The sequence below is a fragment of the Lepeophtheirus salmonis genome, chromosome 5, assembly GCF_016086655.4.
Source record: "Lepeophtheirus salmonis chromosome 5, UVic_Lsal_1.4, whole genome shotgun sequence".
NCBI classification, from domain to species: Eukaryota; Metazoa; Arthropoda; class Copepoda; order Siphonostomatoida; family Caligidae; genus Lepeophtheirus; species Lepeophtheirus salmonis.
In genome coordinates this window covers 14,031,386-14,057,955 of record NC_052135.2, presented here as the reverse complement: position 1 = coordinate 14,057,955, position 26,570 = coordinate 14,031,386, and the positions used below count along the sequence as shown (strand labels likewise).

General features: G+C 30.9%; 2 protein-coding genes across 3 annotated transcripts; both read left to right on the top strand.

Annotated features, from left to right (window-relative positions):
* Window positions 1–653: 653 nt before the first annotated feature.
* On the top strand, window positions 654–22,132 carry LOC121117252 (uncharacterized). The gene is made up of 8 exons (XM_040711622.2): window positions 654–886; window positions 12,941–13,109; window positions 13,788–13,907; window positions 13,977–14,043; window positions 19,449–19,569; window positions 19,630–20,788; window positions 20,863–21,005; window positions 21,072–22,132. Exons 6-8 carry the CDS (start codon window positions 20,432–20,434, stop codon window positions 21,799–21,801), a joined length of 1,230 nt encoding a protein of 409 aa, XP_040567556.1. The 5' UTR covers window positions 654–886; window positions 12,941–13,109; window positions 13,788–13,907; window positions 13,977–14,043; window positions 19,449–19,569; window positions 19,630–20,431; the 3' UTR covers window positions 21,802–22,132.
* On the top strand, window positions 21,726–25,367 carry LOC121117253 (glycerol-3-phosphate phosphatase). 2 transcript variants are annotated; one of them, XM_040711624.2, is made up of 4 exons: window positions 21,726–21,866; window positions 24,048–24,305; window positions 24,367–24,866; window positions 24,933–25,367. In XM_040711624.2, exons 2-4 carry the CDS (start codon window positions 24,048–24,050, stop codon window positions 25,132–25,134), a joined length of 960 nt encoding a protein of 319 aa, XP_040567558.1. In that variant the 5' UTR covers window positions 21,726–21,866; the 3' UTR covers window positions 25,135–25,367. The 2 variants fall into 2 exon arrangements, with proteins under 2 accessions (XP_040567558.1, XP_040567557.1); XM_040711623.2 differs by lacking the exon at window positions 21,726–21,866 and adding an exon at window positions 23,196–23,334.
* The last annotated feature ends 1,203 nt before the right edge of the window (window positions 25,368–26,570 follow it).

Genomic DNA, 26,570 nt, shown 5'->3' with positions numbered 1-26,570 from the left:
TGAGTCCTCATCCTGTATACAAATACAATTATGATATTTTTCCTGCGCTAATCTATTTTAAAATAGAAGGATCTCCTCTGTTTAGCAGTAGTTCATGTTCTTTCCCTTCCAAATCATGTATCCGGCAGCAGATGTTAACAAAAATTTTAATTCAATACCAAAAGTATCCCGCTTTCTCCTCAAGTTCTTCAAAAATTCCATTCCTATGTATAGGTAAAAAAATTCAAATTAGAAATCCCCTTATGAATAATATAACTTGGAACATTACTTTGTTTCGGAGGAACCTGCTAAACTTTTTTCAGAAGGCCTACCTCTATTTTGTTCATCATATTTGCTTACAAATGTTACGATGTTATAAATTATTTAAAAAAATAGAAGTAGGCTTCGAAGTGAATACAACTTTGTAACTTCTTGATTGAATTATTATCAAAATGGAGTTAATATTTGTAATTGGATATCAGAACTCAATATAGGGAACGAATTATTTTGGATCTTTATAAATACATACATTCAATATTTGCAAGTAAATATACACCTAATATTATGTACAATAGAAGAGTGTTTGTATGTGTATAGCTTTCATAGAGAGCTGTACACAAGGAACTTGATGGCTTCCATCCAAAATAATATAAATATTAACAAATACAAGGAGTAAAGATAAAATGTTAAGAGATTTAAGTTTATTTTTTAACTATTTTTTTTTTGTGTATTCATAATAGTTGATTCATTTATTGACGTATCTATATTCAACATGAAATCAAAGTGTTTTTCGAGTATCAAATTCAAAAAATGTGTATTATTCACAATTCTCAGTTTTTTGACGGCTTTAATTTGTGCTAATGTGATGATTACTTGCTGGCTACTTCATGTTTTACACATTACTCCGGTAAGAAATTTCCTCGAGAGCTTACTAAGTAATAACATATTTTGAACAAAGTCATCAAAGGTTACTCCAATTTATAAATCCAAAGGAGATTCAAGTTTTCAAATAAAAATTTTGGTTTCGTTTAAGTTAAGAACAAACTCACGTTGACAAAATATATAGGACTGCTTATTTGAAGATATTTTGAATTCCACTTTTAGTACAAATCATTTTTGTTAAAGGAATGTAATATGATCCATCTAAAAAAAAATCACTGCAAATGGTGCCACTGTACTTAGGTATAGTAAGAAACGAATAAATAAGTAAACTTATAAACAACTTATTTTATGTATTTTATTAAATCTTTTATCCTCGAGACGGCGCCATTATTCTTAGTGACGTTAGTAAATTACTATCAAGTAAACCGTGTCAGAAGGATTCACCTGGAACATTTTTTCCTTGTGTCGTTTTTGCCTAGAATAACAATAGTGTAGTGAATACAACTTAAATAGATCTATTCCTGAGTCCCATTTCTATAATATTTCATTAATAGAAACGACGAAGGTCGTTTGAAAAGTTAGTGCAAAGTCAGAGAGAATGGGATGTATCGAAGTTATGTTTTGTTAGTAGCATCTCTTCGAAGAACACACACCAACTTTTAGCGAGATCAGTCATACTGTCAACAATTGGCTCGTCTGAAGGAAACCATCGCCAAAAGCGGCCATCTTTCGCCAATAGGAGAGGAATTGTGTACCATTAGGACAACGCCAGACCACACACATCAATATTAACTCGGTAGAAGGTTAGTTAGGAGGTTCTTATGCATCCACCTTATAGTGCAGACCTGGCACCAAGTGATTACCGCTTGTTTGTCTCCATGGTGAATGATTTTGTTCGTGAAAAAATCGCCTCAAAAGAAGCTTGCGAAATCGACTCTCCCCGTTTTTGCATATAGGGACGAGGGGTTCTATAAAAACGGCATTATGAAATTACCTTCAAAAAGGGAACAAGTTATCAAACAAAACGGTGCATATTTTGCCTAAATCGGGTAATTCTTACTATCCTCAATAAAATGTCGAAATTAAAGAAAAAATAATGGATTTCTTTTTACAAGAAATAATGTATATTCATAAAAAAATGAATAATCAACCGCTAAAAAGGATTGTTTATTTCAGAACAGTCAGGGAACTATGTCTTTCTTGGATTCGTAAGGGTTTGAAATTTTCACAGTAATAGCAAAATTGATAATTACTACAAAGAAACGAGTTGGTTCATACATAATCAACTCGAAAGATCGAAATTAACTCCGGATACACAAGGAAACACAAGTGAAGGGTCGATTATAAATTAAAAAAATACGTCAGGACAAATCTACCTACTACAGTAGTTTAATAAGTACTTGTCTTCATTTTTTATATCAATTTTCCATTTTTATTAATTTAATAATGAAATATAGAAAAGGGACCCTGGAATGGGTCTATTATACATAAGCAGAAGTGTATAAAATATGACTTACAACGCGTGTGATACATTTTGTACTGCAACCTGAATATGGTTTTTTATTCTCCAAAATTATCCAATTATTACATTTTTGAAAAGGGAACATTTAAGTAAACTATATAAAGAAATAGCTAGTTCAGTGGCTCATGAAAAACATAGAGAAACAATAAGGGTTTGTTGGGACTTATATTTGTAAGTCTTGTTCCACTCAGAGTAGAATGGAGGATTGATATCAGAGTAATTATAGTCCACGGCGTACGTATGATTTTTTTTTTGGGGGAGAGGGGGGGGATTTGATTTTTTTCTCAAAAAGATAGATAAAAACTTAAAAATTCAAAGATTCATAGCTATTCTAAAAGATTAAATTTTTTCTATAAAAAAATTCAAAAAAATTAAATTTAAAATATAACTTTTTGGGGAAAAATTTCAAAAGTACATGGCTAAAAATAGAACATTATTTTCTTTGGATAATTTTTTTCAAATATTTAAATTTTCAAAAAAAAAAATTTTATTTTATCAAGAAAAAATTTCAAACATTTACAGTGATTCAAAAAAATTCATAGTTATTCGTAAAAAGTTAAATTTAAAAAAAAAATTCAAAATACACAGCTAATAACAGAACATTTTTTTTTTTGAAACAATTTAAAATATTTATTATTTTAGAAAAAAATAAAAAACCCCACAGCTCTTATCAAAAAATTAATTTCTCAGAAAAAAATTTCTATAATTTGATTTCAAATTTGATTTATTTTAGATGATTTTTTTTCAACAAATTTTAATTTTATCGATAAAAAATTTCAAATATTCACAGTGAATCATAAAAATTCATGGCTATACTCAAAAATTTAAATTTTATCGATAAAAAATTTCAAACATTTACAGTGATTCAAAAAAATCCATAGTTATTCGCAAAAAATTAAATTTTTGGGGAAAAAATTTCCAAAATTAAGTTTCAAATATAAATTCTTTAGAAAAAGATTTAAAAAATTTATTTTTTTTAGAAAAAAACTCAAAATCCCACAGCTGTTGTCAAAGTATTGAATTTCTTTCAAAAAATTTCAAAAATTATATTTCAAATTTGATTTTTTTTCTCAAAGATTTAAATTTCATCGATAAAAATTTTCAAATATTCACAGTGATTCAAAAAAATTCATAGCTATTCTCGTGAAATTTCAAAAATTAAGTTTCAAATATAAATTTTTTGGGGAAATATTTCAAAAATACACAGCTACTCACACAATATTATTTTTTTTGGAAAAATTAACAGAATTACCACGTTAATTTTCTGTTTCTTTTATTCTTACGTATAGATAGGATATATTTTATACATCACTGTATTTGAGTAGTATTCACATCATATTATCCAAGGCAAATACAACACAAAAGGTACATTCGTTCAAAGCAAAAATTTGAAATCAAATTGTACAAGACCACTTCAACTGTTAACTTTTGTCTGCTTTAGGGATATATTCCACATCTTATTCTAACTCCGCGATTTAAAAGTTTGTTTGTTTTTTAAATAAAGATTATGCAGACGACAAAAATAGATTATTTATTTATTACAAATTGTGATAAAAAAAAATATTTTATTTTTACAAATAAACGCTGTTTTTTCGATAAAATTAACGGACAAATTTTATACAAAGGGGTGGGGTGCTACACATATAACACATGAAAATAGGGTATCAGTGGTTCTTAAACTGTAATACGTGTATCACTAGTAGCATATGAGCTCTCTAGTAGTAAGTGGAGGAATGCCATAAATAGGTAAAGCCTCTAAAATATGCTGTATGTTGTCGTTTGAGACCTCCGTACTTGTCAATTCACAAAAGAACCGACCAAGCGCAATACTGTCCAAAAAGCGATTTTAACATTTCAATTTATATGGAAGCTAAATAAAGAACAATATATCTCTCATGTGCTTGTATATAGAAAAATAGGTAAATATGAAACATGTGTTGTTCCCAAATTTAAATATAAGTTAAGGGATATTTTGATTTTATTCTACTAAAACTGCACAATTGAAAAAATATTCTAAATTCTTGTAATTGATATTCGTTTATTTTTAAACGACCGTCCCAAATATGGGACTTTTATATACTAACTTTTGTTTCAATTTTTGGGTTATATAAAAAGAATCCATAAAATTTCAACAGACGTCATAGACACAGCCATAGCTTCTCCTAGATTTGGAGTAATCCTCCTTAAATACAGGCAGGCAAGGTTTTTAGAGGAGTTTGAAAACATTAAGGTAGTCTGTAAATAGCCAAAGATATAGCAATACATTATACAAGGTAACCTTAACAATGAGAAGAATGCTTGAAAGAAGAGTAGCTTAGCTTTCATGACGTTTATTTAAACTATCTGCGAACAGCTGTAAGATGAAGGAGATAATACAACTCCCACTGCATATATAGCAAAGACATGTAGCCAGGAATTACTCCTAGATCTTCAATTTAACTCTGAGTGCTACAAGGACTTTTATAACCAATGATGAAAATCCGGTGTACTTTTTAGCTGTCCGGTGTTTTTTTTTTAGAATTGGTAGTCTGAATACAGTTGTCATTATTACTTAATTCCTGAGTGGGGAACATCTTCTCCTAAATAGATTCAATTATATTCAAAACATGATAAAACATTCGTGTGTACACATAAAAGACTGGGTGTAACTCGGAGGATTTGTTGCAGAGCTATAATTGTTAGTTTTTTTCGGACTCAGAGTAGAATTGGGCATCGATATCGGAGTAATTCTAGCAAATGTCCTTGTTTCTCCTTCCTCTCTTGTCACATCTGATTAGATAATCTAATGAAACATCATGAGCATTATTCTTTCTCTCCTCCAAGGCATCTAAGTCTATAACAAATTAATAAAAACATTGCAGCATTTGAAAAATCAATTATTGATTACTTTATCGTGATTACAAGTAATACAAAATGTATATAACCACCCAAAAAATTAGTAAAATGAGGACACTACAAAGAAACTAATATCTTTTTTATTTTTTATTCAGGTGCTTTATATTATAAATGAAGTTATAGAATATACCTTATATTTCAATTATTTTTTAAATATCGATTTTGATTTATTTTTTGTTAGTTTATATTTATTAATAAATAAGCTCTTTGCGCATGGATTACTTAACATTTAAGAGTAAGATGTTAAATATTTAATGTAAGATAAATGTTAAGTAATCCATGGCTTAGGTTGCGTGAAATATACTATAATCATATTCCGTGGGTATATGATTTATTATTAATTATTTACTGTGGCCGAATACTAAGAAAATAATTTGATAATGAAGCATCTTAAATTTTTTTTTAATCCCCTTACCTATAAATTATTAATTACATGATTGGTCATAAACTCAATTCAAATTTTTCCAACATAAATTTATTGTAACTCTATATTTACCAAGAAATCGATCAAAATAGACCTTTTTTTCTATTACTTCATCTATTATGAGTAATGACATAAAACACGGGAAAAAAAATATATTAGGTTCTAAGTAAGATCCACTTTAATCGATTTGGTGGTTATGCACATATTTTATTAATTGTAATCAAGATTAAGATATAAATAAATAAACAAAAATTTAGCCACTTTCCATATAATTACGTCCAGAATCGGGATGTTCCCTTTCCTTTTTTCTAGTGAGCTTCAGAGCTTCAATGAATTATTTTATTTATTTTTTTAAATGCGATTGCAGGTTAAAAATGAGTTGAAAATATTATTTGCATGGACAATTACAATTTGTCAATGATTTATTTATTTAAAATAGGATAGAGCAACCCATGAAGAGGTGATGTATTCAGCAACTTTGATTGAGGAGACTACTCCCTAAAACATATAAATATTCTGAAAATTTCGAAAGTCCGATTGTAAAGTGAAGTTACTTGCAAAATATCAAAAGACACGGTTCTCAAAGTTTCCCATGAAAAACTATTTTCCATGTTAGTGGAGTATTTACTCACACTAGAACAACAAAGGATTGGGGATTCGTAACTGTGAATTACTAATCTATTATTCCGGACCATCTTCATTGGGCTAAGGCCTCCTCAATCATTCTAGAGAAGTAGTATTGATTTCCCAATGAATGGTGAGTTATCCCATCCATAGACATTCTAAGCAGGCCTCCTCCTCCTATAAAAAACCCTGACTACGGGTTTATAAATACAGATTAGTCTTGAGACTTAATGACCCATGTGTTATATTAATGATCGAATTAGAAATACGCTGTGCGTTCAAAAAGTAAGGTGACTTTGTATTTTTAGGAGAAAGTATTCATTTATTAATCAATGTTTATGTTGTCCACTTCAAAGTAATACCCCTCAGATAAAATACACTTGTGCCAAAGCTTTTTCCAATCCTTAAAAACACTTCTCAAAAGCAAGTTTCGGTATAGCCTTGAGCTCTTTCATTATTTCCTCAATCGTTGCAAATCTTCGTCGTTTCATAGGTCTCTTCAGATTTGAGATGAAGAAAAAGTAACATAGGTTCAATATCGGGATGCAAAAGCCATGAATTGTTTTTCTAAAATTCAGGACGTTTTCTTGGTATTGCTTCTCGCAAGCGGGGCATATCTTCAAGATAATACTCTTTATTGATCGTACGACCATATGGTAAGAACTCCTGGTACACTACGCCACGGTATGTCGAAAAAAACATTGAGCAAAACTTTGATATTTGATCGAATCTTCCTGCCATGTTGGAAGACCACTTGGTTTTTTTTTAATTTTCGCATTTTTTTACTCAGAAGAGTTTTACTGTATGCCACTGTCAAGAAGTGTTTTGGATCACTTAATTTCATTTTTTAAACAAAATTTGGTGCAAATTCTTTTATCCCTGTTTTTCAATAGCAAAAATGTCGCCAAACACAAATAATATTTCTAACCGTTATACCTCTCACAAACAAACTAAACATTTTATAAAGCTAAAACAGTAAATATTTATTCGTGCGAGTATACTAACATAACAAAATGAACGAGCGTACCAAATGTATGTTGCCTCCCAAATTTGAAAAGTCACCTTACTTTTTGAAAACATATCGTATTTGTATACTTAAGTATTTCGGAGGATTATTTTATCTCTTCTCGAATAAAACTATGTATCAACAAAACACATCTTCATGGATGAAAATAATATTATCCCCCGTTATATTTATAAAAAAAAATCGAAAATTGACGTGGTAAATAATTTGAATAATGTTTGAGAGGACAAGCATAGCTACAATGACGTTTGATTAAATGAGCTACAAGCAGCTCTAAAATGAAGGAAATAAAGACTAATACCACTCCATATCTTGCAATGATATAGGCAGGAATTAGAATCTTTGAATTTTTTTTCCAAAAAATATATATTTTTTTTTTCCCAAAAAAAATGTACTAAAAATTTTACAAATGAAATTTTTGTAAACAAAAGTGGATTTTTGAAATTTTTTGAAAAAATTAACGTTTAAATTTTTTGTAATTACATTTTTTTAATTTTGTATCAAAAAATATCCAAACCAAGCACAAAAGGAAATATAATCCTGCGGACGCTCCTGTAATCATTTCATAAAATATAATATAAACAGAGGAAAGTTGTATTAAAAGTAGAGATTTCCGCATAATATGTTCGTTCCTTGGGAAATAACGAAAAAACCCATGATACACATATTTTCGAATATTTTATGTTAAGCCATACCCGTAGTTATGAACAAAAAAGAAGATAATATGTACAATTCAATCGCCTTGGAATGTTGTTATTTTGTTTTTCATTGACAAAAAGCAACGTAGCTACCCATGCCATGATAAATGTTGACCACATATTGAATGACGGCTACTATTGCTACAACATACTAGGCAAAACCCTTTATAAATTTAAGAATCATTAAAGGATTTTCTAAAAGTCTTTTAACAACAAAAGATATGTCATGTTTCTTAATGATTCCCTTCAACAAATTACTTACATACAAACATAGATATTTATTTGTCATGGATGGTCAAAAATCTTACAAAAATCATGAATGACTAATGGACTTCATGTCAATCCTTATCACTTTTCCTCATAATTCATCTTCGTTTTAAGATGGTTTTTTTTTTTTCAATTAGGATATTGAATTTGGTTGAAACAATCATTCTATCTACAAATGGGATAGTTTACCATATACACAGGCACCCAGAGTGTATAGGGTTCATTCCATGATAAATTTTCACGTGGAAACGGATTTGACTAAAATTTGCTTTGTAGTATATTTTTGGATAATATAGGGAAACACTCATTTTGTACAAATGAATTTATGTCAATAAAGTAATTTATCTTTGAGGACAGATTTCAAAACTGATCTCAGTTTTTCACTCCAACATCTGAATTCTTAAATATATTGGATTATAGTAATTCTGGACTATTATCGTTCAGAGTCATTTTTACCCTTAAAGCAATCCCCAAATTAAAAGTAGGATTAATAAAACTTATATTTAATTTTTTTTATGATTAAAAAGGGTTTTTATTGATTCTATATCTTGTTCTGAACTTAATATATTTCCATTTTTAGGTTGAAAAATGATGATAAAAGACACTCTTCTTTATACCCTTATAACCTATTCATAAATTCATAATATACAGTGATGAAAAATATCATAGCTTATATTATAGGAAAATATTCAGTGTCTAATTTTAAAAAGATCTTTGTTACATTTTGTATTTTTTAAGTAATTACATTTTGAAATATTAAAATTATTTACTCATCGTGAATGGATCGCTTTATTGTTTCGATCCTGGTATCTCATTCCTAAGGAAGGTGTCCACTCTACTCCCTTATGATGTCTGGTAGTTTCTCCCGGATTAATTCTCCTTCCGTCGTCTCTCCTTGAATTTGGAATCTAAATTTGAACGTCTCTTGAGATGGATGATCTAGTTAGAAGTATCATCCTTTGATTGCCTCGGTCTTCCTTTTACGGAGCATGATGTCATCAAATTGGAATTGAAATCAGAAGAAAATATCATTATAATCTTGGCTATTTCCTTGTAAAAAAAATCCCATAAAAATGGGATCACTACAACATGGAACAAAAATCCTTGGAGCTGCAAATTTTTTGAATAGATTTTTTTTTAAAATTATACATTGAATATTTTTCTATAATTTAAGCTGTTTTATTCCGGATCATATTCCCAAATTACTAAAATCCCAGATATTTCAGAACTTTTGATGAATGAGTTAAAAACTGAGCTCAGTTTTGGATCTTGCGCTAATAGATAAATTCGATTATTGTCTTCAATTCTTTTGTACAAAATCCCCCCTCCCCCACCTAATAGTTCCCCTATAAGTATATATAATACATCATAAAAAAACTATTAGTTAGTTTAACGAAACTTATGTTATTACTTCCGCCAACGAAGTTGAGCGGAGGTTATTGTTTTTTGTTTTTGTTTGCTTCTGTTTGTTTGTCAGTCACCAGGATTACAACTAAAGTTACAGATCGATTTTGATCTAACTTGGTACGAAGAATATATACTGTCAGAGTAAGAGGCCATTAAATTTACAGATGTCATGCTCAAGGTAACACAATACGTAAAAATCTACTATAACTTTGGAGCAAATAAAAAAATGTTGATGTATTTCAGAAGTTTGAATTTTAAAGTTATGTTGTTGAATTTCAAAAGTTTCATTCGAATTCCTTTTCCCATGTGATACATAAGAATATAATCTTATTTTTCATTTTGAAGGAAAAAAAAATGTAACTCAACGAAATACATGTGATACCCAAACCATCAGAACCACTTTTTTGGGTGGAAATTATATTTATTTTTTCCAGAGTGCTTAAAAGATCCATTTGCATCTGAAAATTTGGGCTACAATTGAAATTGATTTTAATATCCCCCCCCCCTTCCCTCACTTATTCCTTATGTGCGTCCATTGTAAAGTTTGGGAATCCCTGGCTTAAGAAATATTATACTTATCATATTAAAGGGCCCCGACAACCTTGATGCATAACTTACCTCACCCTTTCCCTCTTTTATTTAACACCGTCTAGTGCTTAAAACCACTTTTCCAGGTCCATAAGAAGCATTTAGCTATTTGGAACTCAGAAACCACTGTATCACCCTGCGCCATAAAATATAATTGGGAAACACTGCAATTGCGCATCAAAAACTCTCAAAAAATTCACTTTTCGATTAAAGCTAATTTATTTTTATAATATATATATATATCAGCACAAGAACCGAGACTGATAAACAATACATTGCAGTCTCAGTTCCGGTCTCGGTTCGACTTTGACGGCTCCGGTTCTAGCGGTTCAAGAACAGGAACCGCTAGGCGATAAGGACATTACATTGAATATCAGTGTGGAAAAAATGATTGATTTTGGTTTTATTGGAGAGCCAAAAAATAGCTTCTGATTCTATGTCATTGAAAATAAAACTTAAAAGACTGAACCAGGAGTTTTGAACTGAAATACCTGCTATATTCGGATCTACTTCCAAAAATTGTAAGAATCTTTATTTAACTATATCCAGTAGTGAGTTATAGGAAACAATCTCCTCAAGTCTAATCTTAGACAATTTGAAAAAGGAAACAAGGAGTACAAATATTATTTTTCTCGGATCTGGCATCAAGAAAGGAAAAATTATGCAAATTATCCGAGTTTATTTTTTTTTTTAAAACCCGAAACAACCCAGATCTATAATTAGAACCGGAAATCCATCAATATATAAACATCAACCTTATTTCGAATTCTAATAAATCTGTTGATCTTTGAGTTGATTCAATTTGAAAAGGGAACCTAAGGATAGAATCGTTAACCAATAAATCTTCAATTTTAGATTTTCCACCAAGAACGAAATGTTTTGCAAATTACCCAAATAATTTTGTTTTAAAAAAGAACCGAAACTAAAGATTAAAGATAAGTATTGTACATAAATTATATAACTAATTAACAATAAGATATGTTTGTATTACATTATATTATTATGGAAAAAATAATATTTTTAGCAAGAAATGTGCAATAATCCTAATACATATTTGATATATCTTATTTGGCTTAATAAAACATCGATATTTTTATGAAAAATTCCTAGGACCTACGGTCTTAAAGACCGATAGTACCGGTCGTAAGACTGGACAAAATAAATAAGGACCGACATCCACTATGGATGTAAGTGTGTCCTTTGAGGAGATCACACCCATGTTTGACCACTTTTGTTATAAAAAGATTCAAACTACGTAAATTGAGTTAGAATCTTGTAGAATTGTCAAAGACCCCTTTTTAGCTTTATAATAATCATTGTACGTGAAATTATTTTACTTAAAAAATTCCCAATTTATTTTTGGATCAAAGGGAAAAATTGTTGTCTTTTGCAAGAACGAAACAACAAAAAATATTTGCAAATAAAGGCCAATAGAGAAATAATAAACATCATTTATGTAAATACATGTTATGTTTGTATATTTTTTTGAGAAATGATCATATGTAGATTGTAGTTGTAAGAACTATGTAAATATTTAAATCGGCAAACCATTTACAAGGTTTACTCGTCATAGGTAATAATATAGAAGTGTACATTAGGGTAGTCCTTAAAAATTAATGTTTTAGATTGTCACTTCTCATCCTTCCCTTCTGTTGTTTCCTTCATCATACAACTTCTTTTTGAAAAATATTTTGCCTTTAATTAATATTTAAGGATGGCCCTAACTTAATCATACTTTCTAATATATTTAAAAACTAGGGGTAGTAACCGAGTTATTAAGCGTTTACGAACAGGCAAACTTTACTTTATCAATATAAAAGATAACTCCCTAACAAATCCTCAGTGTTACTCTCTGTTTTTCATGAACACACTCACGCCTAGTTACTCAATACTAAGATTTACACCTCCTCAAGAATGAAAAAATAATAATAATGGTTTGAGAGAATAATAAAAAAACAAACATTGTTCAGGTTGCCAACAGCAAAATACTCACACAATAAAAAATAGTTAAGATTTACAACCCTAAGTATATGTACTCTTCTTTTCTTTTTTATATGACGCGCTGAGCCATCACACGCTCGTTGCTGAACCTCATCTAAAGTCACATTCATTATCATTTGTACTCCACTTTTCGTTCCCTTTTTAATATGACGTGCTGAGCTTAAGCTACACACGCTTGTTTTTGCAAATTACTCCTCCCAGACAAATGAATTTTGCTTTATTAATATAGATTATTGTATTACAAAGTACTTATCTACAAAACAACACATATTTTGATTTATTCTCTTCTTATCTCGGTATTACTCAAATTTTATTTTATATTAAGTTTCATTTGTGTTTAAAAACAAAAACCTCAGCAAATGTTTGACAATTTTGTACAACTTTAGTAAAAACTTGTTAGGCAAGGATCACCTCTAAATATCCTTCAAATGTAACAATTTTTGCCAGATGAATTTATTTTCACTATTAAAACCGATTGAGAGTGAGATAACAAAAAAAAATAATATATATATATGTACACAATACGATCCACCCTAATGTATATATTTCACAAAATGGATTTATAAAAATTATACAAATATTATATATTATGTCAATGATCTATCAAAACTTTTTTTCTACTTTTATAGACTGGGATCAAAGATATATTCTTTACAAATAGAAGCGTCATACTCAACAGTTCGGCCTGGATTCAGGGAAATCTGCATACATCTTTCGTAAGAGGGAGCAAAGAAGGGTTGGATCTCCACAGTGATCACTCCATCCATTTGAGTGCACCTCAATCTTCCCTCACTTTAAGTAATCTCAATTTCCTATACATTTAGGGTGACTATACTTTAATTTCCAAAAATGAAGGATCCGATCAGTGCCGGTATTAGGGGATCAGGGCGTCTGCAGGATTTTTTTTTTTTTTTTCGGTGGATTGTTTTTTTTATATTTTTTTCAGAAAAAAAACCCCAAAAATATTTTTTTTTAAATTTCATATATTAAATTTTTTCAAAAATGCACAACTATTCATAAAAAATCAATTTTTTTCAAAATCCATAGTTATTCTTACAAAATCAAGTTTTTTGAAAAAAAAATTTCGTGTGAAAAATTGCAAAGATTAAATTCAATTTTTGGAAAAAAAATTTCAAAAATCTATAGCTACTCACAAAAAATTTCGAACAAAATATTTTTGAAAAAAAATCAGCTATTGACAAAAAAATAAATTTAAAAAAAAATGTTTCAAAAATTAAATTTCAAATTTTCTTGTAAAAAGCAAAAAATACTTAATGTAGGGAGGGCTGCAGACCCTTTAGCACACCCCTGCAGACGCCCCTGGATATGGGGGGGTAAGTGAGTACCTTCCTAATTTTTGTAATCAATAAACTTTACAAAATACAAAGAAAACATGTCCGGGAAAAAGTGTACGGTTGGTCACCCTATTATTTTGAACAAACATATTTAATTAACCTTATAATATTGCTTATCTAGAACCGGAAGGACTCCATTTTCTAGGAAAAACATTCCTAATTCGCTCCAATGATGCTAAACATTACTTAAATTTTTCAAAGGACACGCTCAAAGCCACTTTGAAGCATTTGCATATTCGAGGTAGGTGTAAGAGTTGACTTGATTTTTTATGATCTTTCTATAATAACAATGAACCCCGTCACTTTTTAGGTAATGGAAATCTTATCAAATCTCTTCAGGTAGAGGAAATCAAATCCCATCCACATTCAACGATCAAGTGAGTTTCTGACTTACAAATGTCTTTTTATTTATAGCCGTGGTTCTCAAACTGGGGTACGTAAAGTCTTGTGAAGGGACAGTGTTGGCCTTAGCTATTGCGGGGGACTATGACAAACGGATTGTAGAGTGCCGAAATCCCAATTTGGGTACGGAGAATAATTAATAACTGAGGCCAGTGTCGTTTTTAGCGTGTAGGAAAGAGTTTTAGAAATTCATTTTCTAATTCATTTTTTGAATCAAGCATGGGTCCTAATAGAAATGCGGTCGAATAAGGTAATCACTTTTTTCCTATTGTGAGTGGCTATGAATTATTCATCATTAATAGGGTCAATTAACACAAGTATTGACAAAAATATTTTGACCTTCCCTCTCTGATGATTACGCGCCTATTTAAGGCTGTTTTCCTCAAACTCCAGCATACGGACTCCCTTCAGTTGTACACAGAGGCAATAAATAAATCCTTCAACAAATAGGACTTTTAAATCTTATTCTTTTTTTTTATTAAGTCAAAAAATATGACTTTTATCAAATATATAAGATAATATAATCGAAAAAATATGTCTTTACTATTTAAAGTTTGATAACTAATGGTTTAAGGCATTTCGGAAATGTTATAATGTATTCAAATCTATCCTGAACTAAAAACCGTTGGACCGTTTACCGGAGTCAGTAAATAAATAATGTTCCACTCCTACTCCAGTATTTTGAAGGTCACCAACTCGACTCCTACAAAAAAAATAATATATATATAATATATATTTTATAGCCTATATAAGTACTATTGAGTCATTTGAGTCTAGAGTCTATAAATGTAGATCTAATTTATAGCTCGTATGAAAATATTGGAGGTGTGAGGATTGGAAAAAAGGAGAATAAAGTCGGAGTTTATGCAGATGAAATGACAATAATGTACTCTGGGACAACGGAGGAAATTAAACAATCTATAATAAGTATACAACAAATTATTGAAGGATTCATTCTGTCCTCAGGTTTTACATTTAACTTTCATAAGTCAAAAATGGTGTCTAGCTGTGGAGGAGGGTTAAGTATAAAGAACTTTGAAATGGTTCCGGCCCTTAAAATATTGTATACTTTATTGACATTGGACGAGAGTGACATTATTAAGAACCAAAGGGAAATCGAACACTGAATAAGGACTGGAATATCGAGATATGCAACTCTAATCTGAAGAAATATCCCGAATCCTGAAGAATCTATATATGGAACACGCTTATTTTATAAAAATTCATCCATTTTTGAGGGTTACTCCCTTCTCCAAGAACTTTTCTATGAGGATGGAACAAGTTTATAGTGTTTTTTTTGTTTGTTTCTGACTGAACCATCCAGGATAATAGCACAGTAGGTCGTACAATGGAAGAGGTGGAAGGTAAAGGCCCAACCCGAGTAATTGACATTTCGAGGGAAATAAGTCCCGTTGGATTACAAACTCAGAGGTAAACTGGGAGATGGCAATGAAGACCCTACCAATAATGAAATTGCAAGAATCGGTAGAAGATAATAGAAGGCTTACATTCCTAGCTAACACGTCAATTAAGAACATGATTTTGTGGGGAATATCTTTAAATTATAATTGTTGTGAAAGACACAATAGGGAGATAGTTTTAGCGAAGGAAAATATTGGTATAAGAAAAGAGAATATGGACCTAGAAACACAGTTACTTTCGTTTTATCACAAGATTGGAAAATAAATGCTGTAGAGAAAAACGCGTGCAAGGAAAAGGGAGGGAGAAAGACTTATGGTATCATTGTTTAAAATACTGATGTCATTATCAGCTGCCTGCTTTATTAGGATTTTTGAGGGTATAACGAAAGTATTTATTAGCAAAATGTTTAATGAAGATATATTTACTACGTATAATTGACTTACACGTTTTTTATCCGTTACAGTAGATTTGCAAACGTCACACTCCATGAAATTGTAATTCATTATGAACCATATTCTCAGAATAATAACTAATGAAACGACAAAGTAGAGTATTTCAAAATATATTTGAATTTCCAAATTTAAAAAAGAAGGCTTAAATTTAAATATAATCTACATACTAAAAAATAAACCATCATACATTTATGTTAAATATACAAAATTAAACAATTGGAATCATGTAATTAATACTAACAATGAATTATAAATGCAGAATATTGAAATAATAGATTGATCCAAATAATATTTTCTTGTTTTGACATGAATTCAGTTAAATATGTCATAACTTTAAGTTGCTAAACACAAGCCAGAGGTGGAGTATAATCAAAAAGAGCATCCCCCCTTTCTCTTCATGTGGAAGTTGCTATATACAATTGTGTATAGGATAGATATATCTCTAGCGATGAGATCTAAAAAATTATTATTAATAAAGTAAATGTCAGAATCATAAAATTAGACAATAAATATACTAATAAAAGTGTTAGAATTAAATCCATCGTAAAGATTTAGAACAAAAGCTAATTATGTAGTAATGCCGGTCGATATTACTCCTTATTAAGAGCATCAAAAAAGATTTTTCCCGTTATTTATGCATATATAACAATATATTATTATCATGAAGGATATACACAATTGTAATTATAATGCAACACCCAATGTAACTACCCCGGTGTTGTGACTATTTAAGCAGTTGTTTTGCCTTTTATGAGTTTTTTGAACACCATTTCTTGGGGCTTATCAACCATAGCTAATCCTTAAGTGATAAAAAAGTAATATTTATTGACTATGTAATATTGGAAAACCTAATGATCATACCCAAGTCTTTAAGCGAAGAAACTATTGTCAGATTAACTAGTTGCGAATCATCCAAAGCAATTACCCCCGTTGTTGTGGTCATTTAAGCAGTTGTTTTACCATTTAATGAGTTGTGTATCATAATTCTTGATATTTTTAGCTAAAATAGAATCATATTTTTTATGGTTAGATTTAAAAAAAAAATGAATACTTACTGTTAGATGGTACAAAATTCAGAGTTCCATTTCGAAATTAGTAAATATTTTATACTTTCTACTTATAACTTTGATCGTAATTTGGTATGGATGACTCAAAACATGCTGAAAATTATCTCAGCTTCACAATTTACAATGGGGTCATTTTTATAAATGACATCATTACCAACATTCTCCATTAATTTAATGATGGTTTCTCAGGAAGGGATAGGTTTACCCGTGTATTTCTCCATAATTTTTTTGAACGTAGATGATTACCAATGGATAAGGGTATATACATGAAATAAGGATATTTGTGAGATCAAAGTTAAAGTCTGACTTGATGTATTCATCAATTAACTTGATTTTATAGACGAATATCTATACTCTTGATATGATATGAGTATAACGTGAGGCGTTTAAATCTAGACAGGGGACTAAATGCACATTTATATCAAAAAATCCGACAAGTCATTTGTTTCTCGTCCAGTAAGTATTTTCTAATTCCTGGGCTTTCATTTATAGAAATCGTTATTATAGAGACGTTATTTTAGGCATTTTATTCAGTTCTCTATCGACTATCAGTATCTAATATTATATTCATATTGAATAATAAAGGGGGTAATTGATAACGTTCTTGATAGAGGAAGATGTTTATTATTTTAGTAACTGGACAATGACCCCATAAGTCTTCCCCCCCACCCTTCTCCCTTTTCTACAGGATTATCAACTTTGATTATAAGATAACACGTGTACGATTGATGTTAGACTTCCACCACGCTTTTTAATATTGACGTCATAGTGTATGAGGGGTTGAGTGTTTTGTCAAAATCTATCTTTTTTGCCCAGATACATCTAATTGAAAATTCTAGTAATAGACTATGATTGGTTCCGTGTTCTGTTAAAATCTGTTTGTCTTACATCAAATTAAAAATTCTAGCAAGCTCGCTTACTTGATAGTCTAACCTTGCTTGATACCTATAATTTATAACCATTTAGGAAAAAACTTTACAAACACTCAATGTAAGCCTTAGATTATAAATTTTATTTATTAACATAAACTATAATAATTTTTCTAGGTGTAGTCGGAGTGGATACAAATTTTCCAACCCCTGACTCTGATTCCGCCAAAAAAGGTACAAACTCTGAGTCTGCAGCCCTCCCATCTATGTAATAAACTTCATTTTACGAAAGACAACAGATTTTAATGATTTGACTTGATTATAATTTTTTTTAATACATACAATATTTATAAAATCGATGATACTGATAGCAATGATAAATGATCCAAGAGCTTCTACTGATAATAAGAAAAAAGTACCTTAAAAAGAATTAAAGAGGGAACCGAAATGTCAATTTGTAATGACGTGTAAAAGGCAAGAAATCCTATAATCTCATTCCCCTTCATATAATACTTATAAATAAAAACAAGCAACAAGACCTAAAAAGAAACGAGGATTAAGAAAATACACTGACCACAAAAAGTTAATTTTCATTTGTTGATTAACTTTTATTAAAGAAAAAAACTAATTTAAAAATTGCTCCAAATATTCTATGAGTATTTATAATTTACTCAGAATTGGTGAGGGAGAGAGTCAATGGCATCTCCTACGCTACATGTACAGGGGGAAAAATGTATATAAATGTACTTTATATCATCAGACCAATGTACATTATTATAGTTTTGACTTCAAGAGTTTCTAGTGGGGGGGGATTTTAATATGAATAATATTTTAACACCAAGTGTGGCAAATTAACCCTTACACACTATGATTATTCATTCCCCACCTCTAAGAAGCAAGCAAACACAAGTTTTGGCGCCTATTTCCAGTATCTCTAATCAGGCAGTGCCTTTGTTACGCAACAAATATACACATTCATGATGATAACATGAAAGGATGGATAGATAGCTGATAGACTCACAATAAAGGGGGCCTCTCATTGAAAAGACTGCACGTGGTCCTTTCGTATCCCATAAACTTTACCCTCCCCTATCTTGATTCACGCCTGTGACCTTGGTTGATTGTTTTATATACATACATACGAGGTATTTATTTCGGGTTTAAAGAGAAAAGTACAGGTTTGAAGGGATACTATTTAAAAAAAATGTACTGGCAAGTTTTTAATCTTTTTAACTCTGAATTGTTTTTTCTAAAATCTACATCCATAAAATAGGAAGGAAACGTTTCACTCCAAGAGCCTTTTCCTTTTCCTTTGCAGAAAGATTAGGGAGGAAGAAAAGGAAGAAGCGAAAATATGCAATAAAAAGATATACGAAATAGGCTTTAAGGTAGAAGAAAGAGAAAATGTTTTAACAATGGATAACAAATCCATATTATTTAAAAAAAAGAAAAAGAGAAAAGAGACAATTCCCGCCAAAAAAATGGCTTGGATAAATAATAATAATAATGGCCCACACTTGATGCTAACTTCTTGCGTCATTTTTTTTGTAACTATCTCTCTCTTTGTTAGATTACATTCGCGTACGAACGGAGTTCGACTCTGGAGCCGCGGAACTCTCCATGCCAATGCTCCCGGAGGTAACATTACCTTCAAGAGTCACGGAGTCATTCAACTCTCGTCTAAAAAATATGTACATCTAATTAAATATCTAGATAAATTCCCTGTTAAGACAGAGCCTTTTTTTTTACAGGTGCAGTTGAACGGAAGTGTGGCCTTTCCTTCAATTAAAACTATCGAGGGGGATCCTGCCGAAGTCTCCTATCAACTATGTATTTGCCGTAATGGGAAATTGTACTCCGTCCCTGCGAGGCTCAGTTGTCTTTACGGAAATCGATACTGCTACTCCAATTAAAAAGACGACCCTCAGTTTACAGCTGTAAAAGCCAAAATCCCCTCCCCCCCTCTCTTAAAAACACCATTTTAAATGACGCTTTTTAAAAGATATATTATGTATACAAAAGAAGAAAAAGGGAAGGCGTGTTGCTACTGCGTTGAGGCATCATTAATATTTTTACCTTTGTTATGTACGCTTGGGTTTTTTTTTGGCGCGTTTTAAATCGCGTTTAAAAACGCTTATTCATATTTAAAACGAAGAAGGAGAAATGAAGAGGGGAAGCATTTCTTGATACAAAGTATTCGACTACTCAATTATATATTTATGTTTAGAATACATACTTAAATAAATGTTTCTTCTATTGCTATATTATTATAGAATATAATATTTAGATTAAAAGTATCACTAGAATTAACTCTGATAATGAATTGATGTATAATATGTATAAAATGATGAATATTAATGTTATCTGCCTTGATTGGTTCTTGAGAGGGAAGAGAGGAATGTATCCAATGAGGAGAACTCTTTAAAATATTGGCGCCAAAAGGAAAAAAATCCAAACCGCTTTTTTTTCCTTTTTATATTTTTTATTATTTCCAACTTTTTTGAATTGAATTCATTTAATCGCTGAGTGTCGTTCCTGTCGTAGTGTGAATGAATGATGTTCGATCCTAATTTAATGAAAACACCGACTCGAGTCGGTGGTTTTTTTCCACCCACCCCTCCCAGCTCTACATTGAGTCCAGGGAGCCCTGTCTGGAGCAATAATCCTTCGGTCACATCTATTTGGAGTGAGAAGGTCCTGGACTTGGCCTGTCCAAGTACTCCTGATAGAAGTGGAAACTCTGGCTTCAACGGCAACAACAACAATCCTAATAATACGGGTGATTCCGGGAAGAGAGGACGTCCCAGAGCGGATGTGATCAGCCATCTCATTCTGGAAGGCTCCAGCTCTCCCAGTGGAATCAAGTGCCGTGTCTGTTCCCGCGTCTTCCCCAGAGAAAAGTCCCTCCAAGTGCGTAGTCCCTTCCATCCCCATGGAGACAGACTCATTTATACTTAACACATGTCTCTCTTGATTTCCTTTAGGCTCATCTGAGAACGCATACGGGAGAAAGGCCCTACAATTGTGATTATCCTGGATGCAATCGCGCCTTTACACAGTCTGGTCAGCTGAAAACTCATCAGCGTCTTCATGCGGGGGAAAAGCCCTTCATTTGCTCATCTCCAGGGTAAGGAGCACCTCACTTGATTCCTTATCTCACAAGTGAATAATTAATATGTTAATTTATCTTTAGATGTATGAATCGCTATACCCACGCCAATCGCACCTGCCCTATCCATCCATACCACAAACCCCAACGCTCATCAGATCTTGTCCTTCAACCTGTTCTCTCTGGGAGTGAAAACAGTGACGCAGTCCTTTTATGGTTGGAAAACTATCGAAAAGACCGTCAAGAGAAGACACCAGGGAAAAACATATCCGTAGAGTCACCACACACCATCCCTCCTCCAGTCATTAAAACTGAAGTTGTTGAGGATGAGTTTAAAAGAGCCACCAAACGGGGCCTCGAATTGGACATTGAGAACTCTCCTCTTTGTTTTGTCATCAATAAAACACCTAAAAAGTCATCTGCATCTATTCTCGAAGAGAGGCTTGTAAGTCCTCGAAAAACACTTGGGGACATAACAAAACAGAGCAGTATGAACATTATTGGATCTCCTCTATCCTCCAAGCCCTCGTACATCACCCCATCTTCCGGCTCTTTTAAGCTCAAAAAGCGGTGGCTCAAAGAAGCCTTTTTGGAAGAAGAGCGAAAGTGTCATTCTAGTTCCACCACGGAAGCAACGGAGGATCTTGCTCTCCCTATCCGTTGGACATCCGAAGATGAGCAACAACGCAGATCACCCAAATCCATGGTTGTCGCCAAGGCACTTGTTGAACTATCCTCCCTCCCTTCCTATAATGATACTTCGGACTTGCAACCACTAAATTTATCTCTCAACAGTGACTCTAGTTATGCTTAACATGTCTTCTTCTATTGAATAGAAACTCTCCCACACGCTCCCTTTCTCTCTTCATCCATCCTTCAGTAATCATTGATTTTTATTATAAATATTTATGAATAAATAATTATATATATTCCTATTATATCTACCTATAAATACCTTAAAATTTTATATTATATGTGCGTTTTTTGTGCTAGCTTTTGTATTCTATTGTCTGCTCTGATAACAAATGTCTTGCTTTGTGTGCAATTCTCTCTTAACTCCCTTTTATCTATTGCTTTTACTCAGTATTTTGTTACTTATATTTAACATTACAAATACATAACACATATATAGTTTCGGTTCCTTAGCCAATGCTTTCTTTATTATTGCGGGCGTGATGTTATGCGTAATGTCAAATCAGTGATTTAAATTTGGATTTAACTGAAAAAATAGATCTTTAACTTAATAATTGGCTGTGTGTAGGGCTGGTGAGGACTCCATCTATATTAGCCTTTCCTGCATCACCTTAGAAAATAATCCTATTCTATGACGCTGCTTTCCTGCTAACTATTTTGCATCACGTGGTTTGAATTTCTTCATATCTATCTATGATCATTTTATTATTCAACTTAACTAATGACTAACCCATTTTGAGGGCCTAAACAACCAAGTCTTATAGCAATAAATACTCTTTTTTTCAATGATATTAGGGAAAACAGTAAACTATTGGAGTCAAATTGGGACCAACAAATAAAGGGACTGAAGTCATACCCTTTTATTAAAATTATATCCCTCTATTCCGTAGTTTTATTGTAGATCGGACCCCAAAATCTATTACAAATATGCTCGAACATCATTATACAATTTCATTTATATATTTCAACAATGAATTAAGTATTTCAATGGAAATAGGCTATTTTTCTCTATTTATACATTTGTCGTCACTGATCGACAAAAAAAAATTAGAAATCTAGCCATTTTATGGGATGTTAAATACAAAATCTTTCATTTAATTCAAATAGTAGAAGTATTAATCCTAGGGATCATGTAGTATTCAATGAGTCTTTTTTATTCATAAATCCATTTGATATAGTTTAATCAAGATTAATTGGAAATTTGTCCATTTTAATAGTAAAATATCAACTATAAGCCCTCAAGATGGCGTCTCCCTCAATTATGATGCAATTTATGACGTCAAAGAAGAATCATGTAGCTAGAAACAAGTATCTTTGGCTAAAGCTAGCTATTCAAATCTAAGCTATATCATATTTCATACAACCTGTCTCTGTACAGTACAATAATTAATATATACTTTGAAAATAATAGCCTAATTATATCATATTAAATATGTAATTCCATCTCGTTGTCTAGTTCTTAAGTTCCATTTAAATCCCAATTTCTTTCTTATGAACTTTCCTTAAAAATTTTTTAGTTCAATTATATTTTCATCATCTTATGAAAGTGTAGAGAAGGTTGCGTAATTTTAACTTTTATGTAATATCTCGCAGCCGCATCAGGTTAAAACAAATACGATCCAATTAATTATATTAATAGTTATTTATATTCGATGTAAGTATGGTTGTTACTTGTTAATATAATTAGCATGCTCTTCTAATAATTGAGAGCCTCTTAGTCGCTCCTTTTTATGCTAACACTTGTTTATATTCTCTATGTTTGATGAAGATTTTAGATTTATAAAGAAATTCTTCATGTCCTTGCATATGGAATGAAGTTATTAATTAATTTATCATTGAAATTATAACTCGATAAGATAACTTTTTAATATAGTCTTTAGCTGTTGTAGATTATCTCTGAAAATGCAACTGATGGAAAATTAGCAAGAAAGTACTTGATTTTTGAATCTATTTTCGGAAAACATTAGTTATTAATATTATGACATTATAATGTTTGATATACAAAAGATAAATGGTATATCTTAGGAATACTATGCCGATCAAGCAATCCTTAAAATAAGCTCATTTTTAATATTAGATGTAATTTAAACTTTAAACGAGATCCCATGTAAACTATATTTAGTAAAATAAGTAATAAAATACTAAATAGAGATTTTATAGTTACTTCACATAAATATTAGGCTTTAAGGACACTTATAATATATATGTACGGAATTATACATTGGTAATATTGTTTCTCAAAAAAGAAATACATGAGCAGGTCTCTTATACCTACATATAAATAATATACACTTAATTAAATAAATGATAATTAGTGTTATACTTTATTTATTTCTCTCTCTCTATTTATATATAATTTAAATTAAGATGACGACTTCAACTTGCCAAGAATTAAGACAACAAAGTGATGAAGAAATTGCTGCCTTCATCAATTCTTTTGATACAGTTTTAACTGATTGCGATGGAGTTCTATGGTTTGGATTAAATCCAATTCTTGGTTCCTCTGATGTCATTAATCTATTTAGAGAATTGGGTAAAAAAGTGTATTATGTTACAAATAATAGCACGAAACATCGAAGAGATTTTTTAAAGAAATGCATTGATTTGAAATTTGGTGGAACTCAGGTAATGTATATTACATTTATAATATATTTAAAAATCTATAAAAATATGTTTTAATTTATAGGATGAAGTCTTGGGAACTGCATATTTGGCTGCTTGGTATTTAAAAAGTAGAAATTTTGAAGGTAAAGTATATATGATTGGAGAATCTGGACTTGCCCAAGAATTGGATGATGTTGGAATAGAACACATAGGACTTGGACCAGATCTTCCTCCAAAAGAACCTTTCTCTGCTCATGTTGCTGTTGATATTGTAAAAGAGTTGGATCCTGATGTTAATTGTGTAATTGTTGCTTTCGATTTCAATATATCTTATCCCAAGATTATAAAGGCAATAAATTATTTAGAAAAACCCGGCGTTATATTTCTTGCTTCTAATACGGATGAAAGATTCCCAATGTCCCCCTATGCTTTACCAGGCACTGGTTCTATTGTTGCATCAGTCACAGTTCCTGCTGAAAGAGATCCTGTGATCCTAGGGAAACCTAACACATTTTTCTTTGAGGCTGTTCGTCAAAGATGTCCAAATGTCGATCCTCAGCGAACACTTATGATAGGCGATAGGTAAGATATACAATATATATTTATAATAAAATCTACATAATTTTTATTTATTTTTCTAAATTATAGGGCTAATACGGATATTTTACTAGGAAAGAACTGTAACTTGAAAACTCTTCAAGTGGGTGGTGGTGTACATAAGCTCTCAGATATTCGTAGATGGGAGAAAAGTGCATGTCCGAAAGAAAATAGGCTTGTAGCAGACTATTATCTTGACTCTCTTGGAGATTTGTTGCCCCTTATGCAACGTGTTAGACATCTCCTCAAATAACTTTTTTAAATATTTGCTGTATACTAAACTATTGTCTTCAGTTATGTATTTGTTTTTATCTACACACTATTTTTATTTCTTTATTGCTTTTATGAAAGTTTGTACTGAATAACAATTTAAATACAATTAATTGTAATTACTAATTTTTGTTAGAATCCTGAAATCCTCGACTCGTCTTGCATATATACAACACATTATAAAATAAAGAAATATTCTATTTTGTATGTACAATACATTGACTTTTTTTCGATTCTTTTTGATCAATATTCATATTTAATGAGTAAAGAAGGGGTTGGAAGAATAATATATAATGAAGGTCTGGGATATGAAATAGGACTTAAGAGTTCCATAGGATGAGAGAATACGTAGTATTCCTTGTTAGAAGTGGCGCGGTCCGTGGAGTAAGGCTTATAAATATAACTTTATACTTACATAAAATCTGGTGTACAAATTGCAATTATTTCGCTTCGTCTTATAATGCCTTTTTTTAATAACGCCACCAATCATTTTAATCAACAAATATACACCGATGCTATAGCTTTATTTTTATTCATTAAAATTACTTATTTATTAATTATTATGTATATTCCAGCAATATTACTGTGGGCACTTGAACTTTATAGTGAGCATCAAAATACTTGAGTCATTTTGATAAGAAAAGTCAAATGCTACTTCTGAAATATATCAAACATAAAACATGTGATGGAGTGTCAATAATTGCGTTATACTCATTACAAGTGCAATTAATTGGTCATCCAAAATACGTATCGCATTTTTTGTTTGCATCTTATACAAGTAACAACTTTTACAAAATCCAACTAGTATGTACATGATGTATATAAAGGATTTGATTTTGACAGTAAGAGTAGAGGGCGCTTTACTTCAGGCACAGGAGAAACTAGTAGGTATGTAAATGTTAAATGTAGTCGTCACTCGTCCTGTCTTTGGTCCGGGAACACTGAAATGAATTTGGAGTGCGCTCTTTTTTGTGTTTGACAAGAGTGCAAAGTAACGTTCTCATATTAATAAAGTAAATGCAGTAAATTGAATCATATTTTAACTATTTCAAAAATAACTACATTTAAAAAAAATAAAGTGTAACCATTAAACAATTATCATTTCAACATGTGTTATATATCTTTAATTTAACCCCATTTTTGTTATGAAAAAATATTATGTACAATAAACACTATTACACAATATGTATCCAAGTCAGTGGTAATTTCTGCAAATGATCGAAAGTAAATCAATTTAAAAACATGGTTTCAAAATCGTTATCAATGTAAAAATTGATCTTTATGCAGTAATAACCAGCTGCTCAGCACTTCTTTCTACCAATTTGCATAAAAATTATTCATTATCTATGTTATATTTTTTTGTTTCAAACTTGCAAACATTAAAAAATTAAGTGTTCCAAAAAATTCTTCAGCTTCTAA